The following is a 14,603-nucleotide window of genomic DNA, read 5'->3' on the forward strand; positions in this document are numbered from 1 at the left end:
ACATTATTTGAGAAGCCCTGCTAACCCATTTTACTTTCTTATTCTGCTTCCAATCCTCAATATGCTAATGTCACACCTAACAGCTTTTAGTTAAATATAAGTATCTCTCTCTTTCTGACAGGATCTCATGAATTCCAGGCATAACTTGAATTTATTATGTAGCCAAAGAAGATGGCTGTGGACTCCTGCTATTCTTACTTCTATAAGTGGCTACTATACTCAGCAGGATTTTTAAATACAGTATTCATTTCAGTAACATTCAATGATGATATTGCAGAAATCAAAAGTTTATGTTGGATATATGTTACAACAATATCTGCAAAATTTACCTCATACACAAAATAAACTACTTTCATTTGCATCTCTAAGTCATTCCACGCTTTCTGATAAGACTTTAAAATCCTCTTAAAACAATTTTATACATGGTAAAACCCGTAAAATCCTTTATCAACTTTGTTTTTCTTAAGGCTCTTTGCCTTTTTAGTCCCATCTATGCTTATGCTTTCTAAGAGTGACACACAACCATCTGTCTGAAATCTCCATTTTCACCTTACTATTTCCTCTCTTCTGTACTGGATTCACTACATTTCATAACTCTCATGACTCCCATCTTTTCTTGATTTGTTCTCTCATTTATTTTTGTTGAGCATGTCTCCTATTAGCCTCTGAAAAGGGCATGTATGGTAAATAAAGTTTTGCGTGTTGTGGAAGTCTTTAGTCTACCTTTACTGTATCAATCTTGGTAAAAATTCAGTTCCTTTGAAGTTTACTTTTTTCATGGGGGTGGGGAGTTACTGGAGATCGAATTTAGGGCCCCAAACTTGCTAAGCTACCACTCTGTCACTGAGCTAAATCTTCAGCTTTATTTATCTTTATTTCTGATGCTATGGAATATGATGATGAATGAGTATTTAACACATCTTATAATTTTCCTTTGGTAAACCATTTAGACCTAGAAGCCCATTCTTCCTGGAATATTTCCTTATATTATTTATTTGATATTATTTAAAATAATTTTGTCCTAATTATCTCTAGGAAGACAATTGGGTAGGTAAGATTTTCTGGATTGAGCTTCTTTTATATTAGAAGTATTGAAGTCTTTTTACTTAAGTGTTGGGGAACCTGGGATGTAGCTCAGTGGGTAGAATTCTTACCTAGTGTGCAGGCAGCCCCAAGTCCTGCTTTCCGGTAATCTCATCACTCTAGGAGGTAGAGGCAGGAGGATAAAAACTTTAAAGTTATTCTTGGCTACATAGAGAGTTTGAGATCAGCCTGAGATACTCGAGACCCTGTCTGAAATAAACAAATAAAACAAAAAACCAATGAATGAATAAATAAGATTTAAATGATTAGTTTTTAGTTCTACTTTTATTATATTTATTAATGCATATTTTGAAACTTAATAGAATTCAAGTTGGTATTTCTGTATACACATCCATCATGCACTCAGGGTGTCCATGCACACTTCTCCTCTCCCTTCCCTAACACTTTTCCCTGTTCCTAAATGTCCCTCTTATTTGTCCATCTCTCTTTTGTCCTTCCCTTTCTCTAGAGACCCCTGTACTGTCCTGTATCCCTACAAGTTGACTTATTATTTTTCTTAATTTGGTGAGGACACATGGTACTTGTACTTCTGGCTTATTTTACCTAAAATAAGATTTTCCAGTTCGTATTGCTGCAAATGACAACATTTTCTCTTTAACAGGTGAGTGTTCCATACACTTCCTTTTCTTTATTCATTCATCTGTTGAGATGAATGCATCTGGATTACTTTCATAGTCTGCCTGTTCTGAATAGTGCTGAAATAAACATGGAGGTCCAAGTATCTTTAGTGTAAACACCGCATCTGCTTCCTCTAACTGCTGAACTGATCTTTGAATAGGTTCGTTATTCTCTTATATGTCCCATATCTTTGATTTAGCTTACTTTATTGAATTTCTCAACTGTGCGCTCTTAGTCTTTTATCAATTCTTTTTCTAAATGCCTAGTTACAACATTATTAATTTCTAAGAGTCCAGTTCTGTTTTATTGGTGTCCTGTCTCATCAATGACGAATCACATTTGTCCTTCAGTATTTATTGATTTCAGAATCTTCCCCAGATATCAAAGTCCATGTATTCTCAATCCCTTTACATAAAATGATATAGCATTTGTAGATAGCCTATGCTCTTCCTCCCACATGCCCTGAATTAGCTTTAGATGATTTATGATTTATAATACAAGTGTTATATGTATCTTATATTATATGGGAAATAACAGACTAAGTTTCAAATATGTACACATTCTTCTCAAGTAAGTAGACATAAAATACATGCATACATATTTATATGCATGCAAATGTGTGCTTTGTATTTTTTGAGATATCAGTTTGTGAGTATGGAAGTCAAGGACACAGAGAGCTCTTATTTCTTTGACAATAACATAGTTTCTTTGAAGCTCACTTCTGTTTTTTCCCCTTTAGTTCCTCATTTTTCATGTTTCTTTGTTTTGATCATTGTATTTACTGTTAGAAGCATTACTTGGATATCTGGCAATCTGGGTATCTGCTTATAGTTAAGATGAAGCTGGAAACAGCAGATTTGAAGGTGGGCTTCTGCAGAAAGCAGTTGGCTAGTCACCTGTTGTTCAATTTTATTTCATTTGTTTGTTTGGTTTGGTTTGCTATCTGTTAAATTTTGACCCCTGGGTTGGCGAGTGTCTTCAGAGAAGGTACTTCATCATCTTGACTGCCAGAATCTGGGCACAAATTTGGGTGAAAGAATCTGAGAGTCTCACTGTCAGTCTCATGAATACTTCAATTTCATCACTGTTTTTGTGCCCCATCTCAGTTCCAGGTTGCTTTGATTTCATTGTTTTGGTTCTGGAGCTGCTGTGAATTAACATAATGCATTTCTGTGTTTTTTTTAAGATGCCTTTCTCTTCTCAGTGGATGTCAGGAGAGGGAGATGTCTAAGTCTTCCTCCCTCAGATATCCAAAGGCTTTTCTCTCATTAATGCTCAGCCTTACCCCCACCAGCATAGTGCTAACGTCCTCTAACTAATAATCCTTTCTCGTATTCTGAGAAAGCGTAGCTGCTTACCAATATTTCCCTCTGAAGATGCTTAAGTTTGTTGGACTTTCACTCTGCAAGATCAGTTACCACTCCTATAGCCACCTTCTGTCTTCATGATCTCTGGCTCAGATTTGCAGAGGTCTTTGATATTGCTAATTATGAAACACTGATGTTTCTGTTCCTTCTTCTCCCTGTACCAGGAAGCTATGGAGAAAACAAAAGGACAAGTAATTTACATAAGGGCACATAGGATATTCCTTTGTGTTGTTTACTATAGCTCTGTAATTAATTCAACAAGTATTGAGTAAGCTCAGACATAGTTCATTGGTTAAAAGTTTCAAAAAGGCTACCTTGAATATACTTAAACTCTGTATCTTCTCTTCATTTGAAATTGGACATAGTAATGACACCTCCTCACAGGATTGTGAGAAACAAGACTGGAACAAGGGGCATAAACACCAAATTTACAGCTTGATGTTGCCAGGGACAGGAGCGCCTCTTCATAAATACAGATAATAGCAGGCATTGTGTGTTCAGTGTTTACTCTGTACTAAGTAGTTTACGTAAATGATCCCATTGAATCCCCAAGCCAACTCACACTAATGTTTATATTTTATGTGTAAGGAAATTAAAGCTCATAGTAGTTTCCTCAAGGTGAAGACAAGTGACAGACCTGGGATTCCATCCAAGACTGCTACCAGAACTTGACCATGGAACCACACATCAGACTCACTGTACTTTATTACACTTAGCTAATAGCTAGTACTCGTTATTTACCATGGGACACGAACATAACCAAGAGACAAACATTTTGATCTGAACATGTTTATTGGATTATTTTCCTTGCATGTAGGAGGATGTAAGATTTTACAAGGATCTGTGAGGAGAGAACAGTAAATCAGAATAGGGAGATTTAGATGTGGGAGACTACTGACAAGCTTCCTAATGTGGTCTCAGGATGATTGACAAAGGATGACCACTATACACTTCTATACTTAGTCACAAAATAGACTGCTAAAACTAGGTTTTGATGCCTTAATTCTCCCTTTTTTAGTGTACTCTGATATTTGTTTTAAATGAAGTTCTGTTGTCTATAATCACATAGTGCTGAAACACACATTTTGGATATTTTCCACAAGTATGGCCTTACCTGGTTAAGTAAAGAGAATCTTCCAGTTTCTTCAGATGTTCCATGATCCCAAATATGAGTGCTTGGCAGGGGGCTGCTAAGCTGACGGGGAGACAGTTAAGCTTGGAGCATTCCAGAAAGAAGGCCAGCAAACAAGGCGTAAAGAAAGATTTCCCAAACTTCACAGTGACCACAGTTGTCACTCTATGTGAAATAAGAGTACTGTGTCCGTGAACATCATACCAGACAAATTGTTTTCCATCCAACTTTTGGCCAAGACCAAGGGTTGTGATCATTAATTATTCTGAGTATCATTTTTTTGTTTGTTTTGAGACAAGGCTTCTCTTGATGTCATAGAACTCTCTCAGTAGACCAAGCTTGCCTGAAATTCAGAGATCTGCCTTCCTCTGTCTCCCTAGTGCTGGTATTAAAGGTGTACACCACCACTGCCTGGAATAAGTATCATTTTTTTCTTCTTTTTATTTAAATTAGAAACAAGCTTCTTTTACATGTCAATCTCAATTCCCTCTCCCTCCCTTCCTCCCCTGCCACCCACCGACCCCCCTATCCCAATCCCTTTCTGCTCCCCAGGGAAGGTGAGGCCTTCTATGGGGGATTTATTTCAAAGTCTGTCATATCATTTGGAGTGGGGCCTTCTCACTGTGTCTAGTCTGAGAGAGTATCCCTCTATGTGGAGAGGGCTCCCAAAGTTCATTCCTGTACTAGGGGTAAATACTGTTCCACTACCAGTAGCCTCATAGATGTCCAGACATCCAAACTGACTTTGTCCTTCAGGGCATCTGGGTCTGTCCTATGCTGGTTTCCCAGCTATCAGTCTGGGGTCCATGAGCTCGCCCTTGTCCAGGTCAGTTGCTTCTGTGGGTTTTTCTCCAGCCTGGTCTTGACACCTTTGCTCATCACTCCTTCCTCTCTACAACTGGATTCCAGAGTTCAGCTCAGTGTTTAGCTGTGGGTCTCTGCTTCTGCTTCCATCAGCTACTGGATGAAGGCTCTAGGATGGCATATAAGGTAGTCATCAATCTCATTATCGGAGAAGGGCTTTTAAGATAGCCTCTCGACTATTGCTTAGATTGTTAGTTGGGGTCAACCTTGGAGATCTCTGGACATTTCCCTAGTGCCAGAATTCTCTTTAAACCTATAATGGCTCCTTCTATGACGGTATCTCTTTTCTTGTTCTCTTCTATTCTTCCCCTGACTAGATCTTCCTGTTTCCTCATATCCTCCTCTCCCTTCCTCTTCTCCCTTTCTCTTTCTTCTAACTCCCTCTACACAAGTATCATTTTAATAATAGAAATTAAATTAACAATGTTTTAAAATCTCTACATGTGTCTAGCTTTTTGTTTGAATGTGATGTTCCCATTTTGTCATTCTATTAATGACTTTTTGAGGAAGTAGGTTTTAGCATAAATTTCCGAGGACCAATTTCCTTGTAAGCCAGTTTGAGATCTTCTTCTCAAGCACAAGTCTGAAAGAATGATAATCAACTTAATAATAGCATAAACTGCTGGACAAATTCAGATATTCAGGCTCCTTACTGGAGCCTTCTTTTCATGTTTAAAAGTTTTAAAAAGCTTAGAATAGAGCTATCTAAAGTTATAAAAACCAGTGTTATGTTTCAATTGCCATTTATTAATAATTCACTTATTCAGGTTCATATCTACACAGTAGGCAAAACCAGTAGCACCGATCATCAATGGTCTTACCATTCTGGGCTGTGATGTCAACAAAGTTGTCTGTCTAGCAGGTGTTCCTGCCAATTCTGTCTTGCTTCTTGTCTTACTTTTCTCTTGCTGTGACAAAACACCATGACCAAGGCAACTTATAGAAGAAAGGGTTTAATGGAGCTTACAGTTTCAGAGGGTGAGTTCTTGACTATCATGGTGGGGAATATGGCAGCAGGCAGGTGGGCATGGTCCTAGAGCAGTAGCTGATAGCTTACATCTTATCCACAAGGGGAGGGAGGGAGGGAGGGAGGGAAGGAGGGAGGGGGGGAGGGAGAGAGAGAGAGAGAGAGAGAGAGAGAGAGAGAGAGAGAGAGAGAGAGAGAGAGAGAGAGAGAGAGAGCCTGGTATTGACTTTTGAAATTTCAAAATATAACCCTATTTACCCATCTTCTTGAACAAGGACATGCCCACTCCAACAAAGGCCATACCTCCCAATTCTTCTCAAGCAGTTCCACCAACTCAGGACCACATTTGAGCCCATGCGGGCCATTCTCTTTCTTTTTTTTAAAAATCATTTTTTTTATTTGAATTAGAAACAAGATTGTTTTACATGACAATCCCAGTTCCCTTCTCCCTTCCATCCTCCCCTACTGCCATTCTCTTTCAAACCACCACATTACTTTGCAATTTTAGTGAGAATCCAGGACAGGGCCATGGAGCATGTCTGATTTTCTCTTGTTTCATCTTCTATATCTTATTCTCATCGTTTGCTACAAATACAATTAGAGAACTTTTGTGATTGCTAATAACAGAGCATGCTTTGGACTTTGGACTTATGAGAAGGGGAACTTTCCATAGCTAAGGAGTGGAATGGGTGAAAATAGTGGGTCACAGTAACAACTCCTCTTTTGTATTTGAATACTGCTGCCAGGCTTTTCTCTTAACTTCAAGACCCTTCTTCATTATACCTTTGTGGCTATAAGGGCACTCGGCACTTACATCAGATTCTCCCTCCCTCCCTCCCTCCCTCCCTCCCTCCATCTCTCCCTCCCTCTCTCTCTCCCTCTCTCCCTCCCTCCCCCCTCTCTCTGTATACAGTATCACATAGGCAAGAGAATCCTAAAGAATAAACTTCACATTTTAATAATCTCAGGGACTTGCTATCTGTTAGTTCTAACAGGGCTGCCTAAGAACACAGAGGACAGGATATGCTAGCCAGCAGAAAACACAGTGCGGTGTGTCAATTCAGAGGCAGATTTTTAAAAAAGAGTTCCAATGTTTTATTTTGATAGTAGATGGATAGATACAGCCTCTTTCCCAGAAAGCTCTATGCCTTTCAAAACAGAACACTAACATTCTTTCTTCTTTCAGCCCTATGGGTGTTTAAAAACTAGTTTTTATTTTATTAGTATTGATTTTGCACTTTGCCTTCTTTCATTCACTTTGTGTCATAACAGACCAATATCTCAGAAAGTAGTTGGGCTTTTGCAGGAGTACTAAAGGCAACCACTGTTAAAGAATGTCAGGATACTGAATTACTGAAAGTTTCCTAAAGGATCTGTGCATATGCTTGTCCACTGAAGGTGGATGTTTTGTTTTGATTTATTTCTAATCTATTTCTGAAGAGTGTGTGTTGGGGTTGGGTAGTGGAGAGAGCTCATTGAAACAGAATTCAGGAGACTGAGACTCAGTAATCTAAAAGATGGGAAGAATATGGAGCTATTCAGAAAAAATAAGGGATACTTAATTAGAGATGGTACAAGGGGTTTGGGGTAAAGGTCAATTTGGGGTATGTTGAAATTTAACATGCAAGTAAAGTTATTGAGGTAAGCAATTCACTATTTGAGTCTGGAATATAGGAGAGAGGTCTAAGCTGGAATAGCAAATTTGAAAGTTATGCCATAGATGCGCAATTTCAATTCATAAAAGCAGAAGTCGTCTCCAAAGGAGAAAATATAGATAGAAAGGAAGCTAAAGACCTGAGTTTGGGGCATTCTAATATGAAGCGAACAGAGAGCTAAACAAGAACCTATATGTAGAACAAACAAAAGTGGCTGCCTGCTAACTTTAGTCTCTTGACTAGGTCAAAAGCCAAGAATTTTTAGAAGAGTTCAGAAGCAGAAGGAACTGTAGACAGCATTTTTCCCTGTCAAGAATATTAACCCAAGATAAAGGAGCCCTGTATTCTAGTCCTGATTTTATGATTGAATGAGTGAGCTTGTCATATTACTTGGCATCTCTGAATCTCCCTTCTATACCTAGAAAAATACCTAATTAGATGACATAAAATGTTATGATAGCCATAATTCTGTATTATCATTTTATAGAAGACACTGAGTGGGGTAATGTGTAATGCACCCAAACATTCTTTTCTTAGGAACAGTTAATTGCTTTTCCTAATTTTAGATATATTAGAGCCCCCCTAGGAAACTTTTCATAATCCTGATTCCTGTTTCCCAAATTTAGCATCTCAATTTGTTGCTAAGAGCTTGTTTTTAAAATTCCTCAGGTGATGCTAATATGTAGTCATGGTTGTCCCACCATATTCTATGTAAACAAAGAATGATACTATTCTGTTAACTACTACACTGCTCTGCATATTGACTTGTATTTCCAACAGAAACATAATTCAGTTCATTTTAAGATTTTTTTCTGTCACATGAAGCTTATCACAGGGGGTTAGTAGGTTTGTAGACCTTAGGATACAAAAATAGTGAGTACCAGCTTTTCTTCAAGCTTGGTAAGACGACACAATCACAACCTTCTTGACCTCCACACTCTATTTGAAATGCTATAGGAAACCACGAGGTCATGGTTGTAGGGGCTGCAGAGTAGAACAATTGTTTGATCTTTCTCTTTACCTTTTATTATAAAAGATACAAGAGATATTCAAAAATAAGTTATAAGGCTACTGAGCAGTACATCAGGCATAGTATACAAATACCATCGCCTTTGTAACAACTGTGTAGCAGTCAGAGTCATGTAATTTTCTGTAGCATACCTACTGATTTACAGTGGTTTCTCATCGAAGCTTTGCAACTTTGCAAGCCAATAGGTTTATTGATTTAAATGCATGTTTTCTAGTGTGGGATATGCATTTAAAATGGATCCTAGAGGCCACTTCTCTGAGGAGTATGTGTCTAGTAGGCTATGCATTTTGGACAAAGGAGTACACAGGCATGGATTGTGGAGACCCACTATTTACAATCTTGCCATATATATCTACCACTCTAGTAGTGCAAGGAAGTGGTTTTCCCATGTACAGTGCACCAATAACTAGCCTGGTAAATTTCCTTTGAACTCCCCTTGTCTAGTTCATGCTTGTGTTTTAGTGCTCTTTTTAACCCTAAATCACTTTCTTAGCTGAGGAGCACAAACATATACTGTGTATGACTTGGTTTGCTTGTGAAATTGTTACATTTGATATGTTTAAAGATGTGGAGGCCTTGGGGGAAAAAACAGAAAAATTAACGGGAGAAACCAAGCAAGTCCTCAGAAATATCTCCCCTTCCCCAGGGTCTTCATAGCTTTGCTCCATTCAGACGTGTGGCCCATAATAAAGAGAAGCTTGGAATATACTTTGAAATTACTCTAGGGTGACTAGGACTCAAGATAATTGTAATTTTTAAAAATAGGTTTCACCGTTGTTTGGAACCATCTACAATTCAATTTACTTTATCGCACAAGCCATGAATAATGCTATGAAAGAACATGGACAGGCTAGTGCTGCCAGCCTGGTTCGGCATTCCAGAAACATGCAGTTCTATGGATTCAACCAGTTGATAAGGACAGATTCAAATGGAAATGGAATTTCTGAATATGTAATCCTGGACACCAACGGGAAGGAATGGGAACTCCGTAGCACCTACACTGTGGACATGGAAACTGAACTGCTTCGGTTCAGAGGGACCCCCATTCACTTCCCTGGTGGCAGGCCCACTCGTGCAGATGCAAAATGCTGGTTTGCAGAAGGGAAGATCTGCCAAGGAGGTAAGGAACGGTAAACCACTGGTCACCAGTTGAGTTCAGGGTGGACTATAGGGGTACTTCTTTAAGACAAGGTCTATTTTAATATTGAAACATTCACAACGTCACACATTTGCATTTCAGATTGCACAAACATCTTGGTACTCTGGTTCATCAATTTAAAAATAATCAGAAACACACAAGGCACTTTCCAGTCTTAAAGAATCATTCACAATTTGAAAGCTAACCCATCATTGGTTCTGAAAGAGGTCTCAATCTTTCTCCAAGACATTAAAGGAAAGTGTCTTCCTGCCCCCCACCACTCGTTTTGAGTTGCCTGTGGCCTGTGGTTATTTTCCTCTACTAAAAAGATCACCTAGGTCTCCCGTGTTATATCCAAATCCTGTCAGTCAAATTCTACCACAAGAATACCATATTTATACCATCTCTTTTCTGAACTACCCTTACACTAAAATTCTCTGCCTTACAGCTTAGCACAAAATCAATTTTCAGTTGTTTCTCGTGTATTGGTTGTGTCTCCTCACTCCCTGAATATATTGTTCCTTGAGGGTAGGAACCACAGCTAGTAATTCTGATGTCCCTTAGCAGTTTGATTGACTTGTAGGACTCGTACAGCTTTTGGAAGAGGGAAACTTCATCGAATCTCTGAGATCTAGAGGGTACCTTTAGAAAGACCCTTGGCATTCTGATTTAAGTGTCTGCCTATACCTTTTCAAAACCAAGTACATCTGTCTGAAATAAGTTTTCACTCTAATTTTCCTTTAACATGACACATCCAACTGCCTCTTCCCTCACATCATCATGTGTTTCCCCCTGAAATACTTGTAAGCTATTTAGATACCTAGATTTCATAGAGACCAACAAATAGGCTTATGATAGCACTAATTGTCAAAACCAGACTGTACCTTACCCTTGAAGAACAAATTATGATATAATCCATAAGGTCTGTGGACTCAGATGGATTAAGGTCTTTTATTTTAGACAACATAATACTTGTCCTCCACAGGTAAGATACCATACCTATTCTGAAGAATTTTATTGCTGTGCAACTTAAATTAATGCACTCAAAGTTTTCCATTTGTAGAATTTTTCCTCCAAAGAAAACACCCTGGTCAGCCTTAATTCATGTGATTTGTTATTGTCAGAGTGGTGAGTGGTTTTGCCTCAGAACAGTGAAATTGCTTTCTTGTCCATAAAGTCAACAAGACAGACTGTGCTGTAGAAAAATGGAATTAGGTTAGGTACATGTGGCTTGATTTTAGAGTCACCAGGAAGCACAAGGAGTCGCTCTGTGGTGTGTGCTGTATTTACTGCTTTTCTGTTCCAATGCTGTTCTTTTTCTTTCTCTTTCTCTCAGCAGGTATCGACCCCGCCTTAGCCATGATGGTCTGCCTTGCTTTGCTTATAGCCTTGCTGTCTATTAATGGATTCGCTTACTTTATAAGGTACATTTTCTGTTCTTTTTTGGATACACAAAATAGAAGTCCACAATAGCCTTGTTAATTTTGATTTCCAGGAAGTCATGTTTCAGTACAATTGCCTCATTATATGACCCACTGATTTTCTTTTCCATAGTGATTTACCAACTCTACTGGCCTCATTTAGAGTGAAGTGTTTTCATGATGTTGAGAATAACTTCCTCAGTTGTGATGTCAGTGGTGATGTTTCCTATGAGTAGATGTGGTTCTCAACATAATGGTGAAATAAAAGAGCCATGATTTTAAGCTTCTCTATTACTGCTTATCTATTCCCCCTACCCCCTGGTAGAAAAGGAACCATCTTCTCCCCCAAATGGTATGGTAGGGAATAGAGTTGGAGTATTGTTGGCAGACTTTGGCTAGTCTCTAAGCTCTATGAATAGTGGTGCTAATTCCTAAGTTTGGAGTGGCAGGCCCTGCTTGATTGATCATTCAGTGTACAAAGGCAATTGCTGCTAATTCTGAAGATCTGAGTTTGAATCCTCAGACCCACAATGGTGAAACAAGAGAATTGACGTCTACAAATTGCACTCTGACCTACACATGCATGCTATGACCAATGAGTACTCAGCACCCCTCCCCCATGCACACACGAAGAATACATAAAAGTATTTTAGGGGCTGGAGAATAGCTTAGTGGATAAGATTGAATGCTGAGTTTGGCTCCCAGCACCCATGTCAGGTAGCTTACCACTGCCAGTTCCAAGGAATCTGATGACCTCTTCTGGCTTCTGCTGGCACTGCACTCATGTACATACCCATATTACACACAAATATACATAAAAATAAAAATAAAATCTTAAAACAAGATTATAATAAAGATTAAATAAGCAAAAGGGAGTAATACACTTACCTCAGTACATGACTCATAGTGAACACTCAATAAACCTTACCCTTTGTAGATTATACAGGATTCTCTTGCTAATTGTTTTGAACCCAGAATCTTCATTTGAACATCTATACCTCTTTTTTCCCCAAGACAGTGTTTCTCTATGAAGCTCAAGCTGGCCTCGAACTCAGAGATTCACTTGCCTTTGCCTCTCAAGTGCTGGATTAAAAGCATATGCCACCACCGCCCAGCAAGCAACATCTATGCCTCTTGACCAGGGTATTACAATCTATATTTCTACTGTTCTTCTTCCTTGGATAGAAACTACCCTCTCTATTCATAAACATCATAGTTATCATCAACTCTCTGTTCCTCCCTCAAATCCCTTAACAGGTGGTTCATTAGTTTGATGGCCTGTTTCAAGACTGGTCTGAACATCACTTAATCTTAAAATCCTTTCTTATGATCTTTGTATTTTAAGAGTTGGACTGTGTCCATATGAGAGTAATGTGGGGACAGTGAAAATTTAAGTAGGTCTCTCTTTTCCACCTTGTCATCTCTTTGTAAGGGTACTCCCAACAACAACATGTATGGACTCATTGGGAGTGGAGCTATTTTGGTAAGTTCCAAGAAAAAGTATGTAGAGTGTATGAACTTGAACAAGCCACTTAACCTCACTTTGCCAGAATTTTCTCATTTGTACAGTGAAGGAATTAGATTAGATGATTCTGAAGAGTCCTTCGAGCTTTGCTATTTTAATGAACTTATGAAAAAATGAGATTGAAACCATCATAACAGGTGTTAGTCTTCCTATCTCTTATGTTGGTATCTCTGTGAAAAAGCATTATCTAGTTAAAAACTCGATCAGCACACACAAAAGAGTAGGTAGGTTATAAATTGTTGAAACACACTTGATAAAGGCATTTTTTATTCAAAGAAAGCTTTTTCTTCTAACTTCTGTGGCTGGAGCATGCTACTGCTAAGAACAGAAATTTGATATCCTTTATGTGTTGCCAAATAAATTAATATTTAATTAGCATCCTTAGATACTTAGGAAAAACAAATGACAGACCCTGTCCCTGAGATTTTAGGAGTCATAGACTCTTTCCAGCCAAACAGCTGCTTATATTACTAATCAACATCCCCAAATGATAATTCTTGCTGGTCTTTTAAACTGAATGGACTGTTACTCTGGGCTTTGAGTGAGTCCAACCCATTAATCATTGGGAAGAGAAGGAAAAAAGGAAGACTCACAAAGGTAGGCGTTTGTGTGTGTGTGTGTGTGTGTGTGTGTGTGTGTGTGTGTGTGTGTGTGTGTGTGTGTGTATGGGGGTTGTTTGGAGCTTGTGAGCTGAGGGGTAAAGAAGACTGGAGAGGAAAATGATTGGAGAGGGACATGATTAGAGAGGAAAAATGATTGGAGAGGAAAATGAGTTTGAGACAATTGGTACTTCAAGTGGTCACAGAAAACTCAGAGATGGGAAAGAGGCACATCATTTCCCAGAGTCCCTTGGTCCTTGGTTCCTCAGCTAACCAAGCATAAAAGATACCCTCTTTGCTGCCTTCCTGCCTCTCTCCGCTCACCACGGCTGCAATCAGAAGAGCTGAGCGGTTGATGAGTTTCTGTAATAGATGATTACTTGCAGGAGAGTGACTCTCTGTTCCTTCCTTTTCTGCGTGTTTTGATTGTTTAAGGGTTTTTTTTTTCCCAGAAAGAAAGACGTGCAAAAACCCCAACCACCCCCAAAAACAAAGGATTCTTTGAACTTCTCTTTTCTCCCTACTCCTCTGAGCCAGGTTGCATTGCCTTTCTGTGAAGCTCTCCCGAGCTTTGTAATACTAATGATGATAATGATAATAAGGAGCCCTGCTACTTCCCTGCTGCTCCATGCTTTCCAGAGCACTTTCACATACATTATCTCATTTGATTTTCAAAACAACTCTCTAAAGCGGGTAATGTAAGACCTATCATCCAACTAGATAGGAGACACTGATGCATGAAGAGGTTAAATTATTTATCCAAGGTCACCTGCACCTGGCTAATTAATGACAGAATCAGTACCCCACCCCCACCCCTCTGACTGGGAGTCCAGTTTGCTTTCTACTAGATTAGATTCTGAAGCACAATTATTTTTACAGGTGTGCCTGCTTTAAGACAATTTTCTACACATATGAAACAGATAAGTTGGGGAGTGATGTTTTACTTTGCCAAAGGATTCATGTGCTCTACCCAAGAAGTCACTACAGGGCTCTTTTAATTTTCTCTGCAGGGCAGCAGCTCCCACCGTGATAAGGGACATATTTGTTGGCAGACAATTAGGAACACATTAATTGTTTGTTTGTTTCCAAGCCAGTGAAGTCACTGAGAACAATTGACTGGGTTGCAGGTACTTAAAGCTATAATGATGTTATAGAAGGCTCCTTAGGCCAGCTTGGCAAAGCA

General features: G+C 38.9%; 1 protein-coding gene across 1 annotated transcript in view; it reads left to right on the plus strand.

The window, feature by feature from the left end:
• The window catches only part of LOC100755503 (retinal guanylyl cyclase 2), an 84,154-nt gene that overhangs the window by 15,771 nt on the left and 53,780 nt on the right, over window positions 1-14,603 (plus strand). The window contains exons 3-4 of the mRNA XM_027433564.1: window positions 9,503-9,857; window positions 11,215-11,299. Coding sequence (XP_027289365.1) covers window positions 9,503-9,857; window positions 11,215-11,299 — 440 coding nt within the window. The remainder of the gene's footprint in view (window positions 1-9,502; window positions 9,858-11,214; window positions 11,300-14,603) is intronic.

This window comes from Cricetulus griseus, chromosome X (genome assembly GCF_003668045.3).
Source record: "Cricetulus griseus strain 17A/GY chromosome X, alternate assembly CriGri-PICRH-1.0, whole genome shotgun sequence".
In the NCBI taxonomy this organism is placed as follows: Eukaryota; Metazoa; Chordata; class Mammalia; order Rodentia; family Cricetidae; genus Cricetulus; species Cricetulus griseus.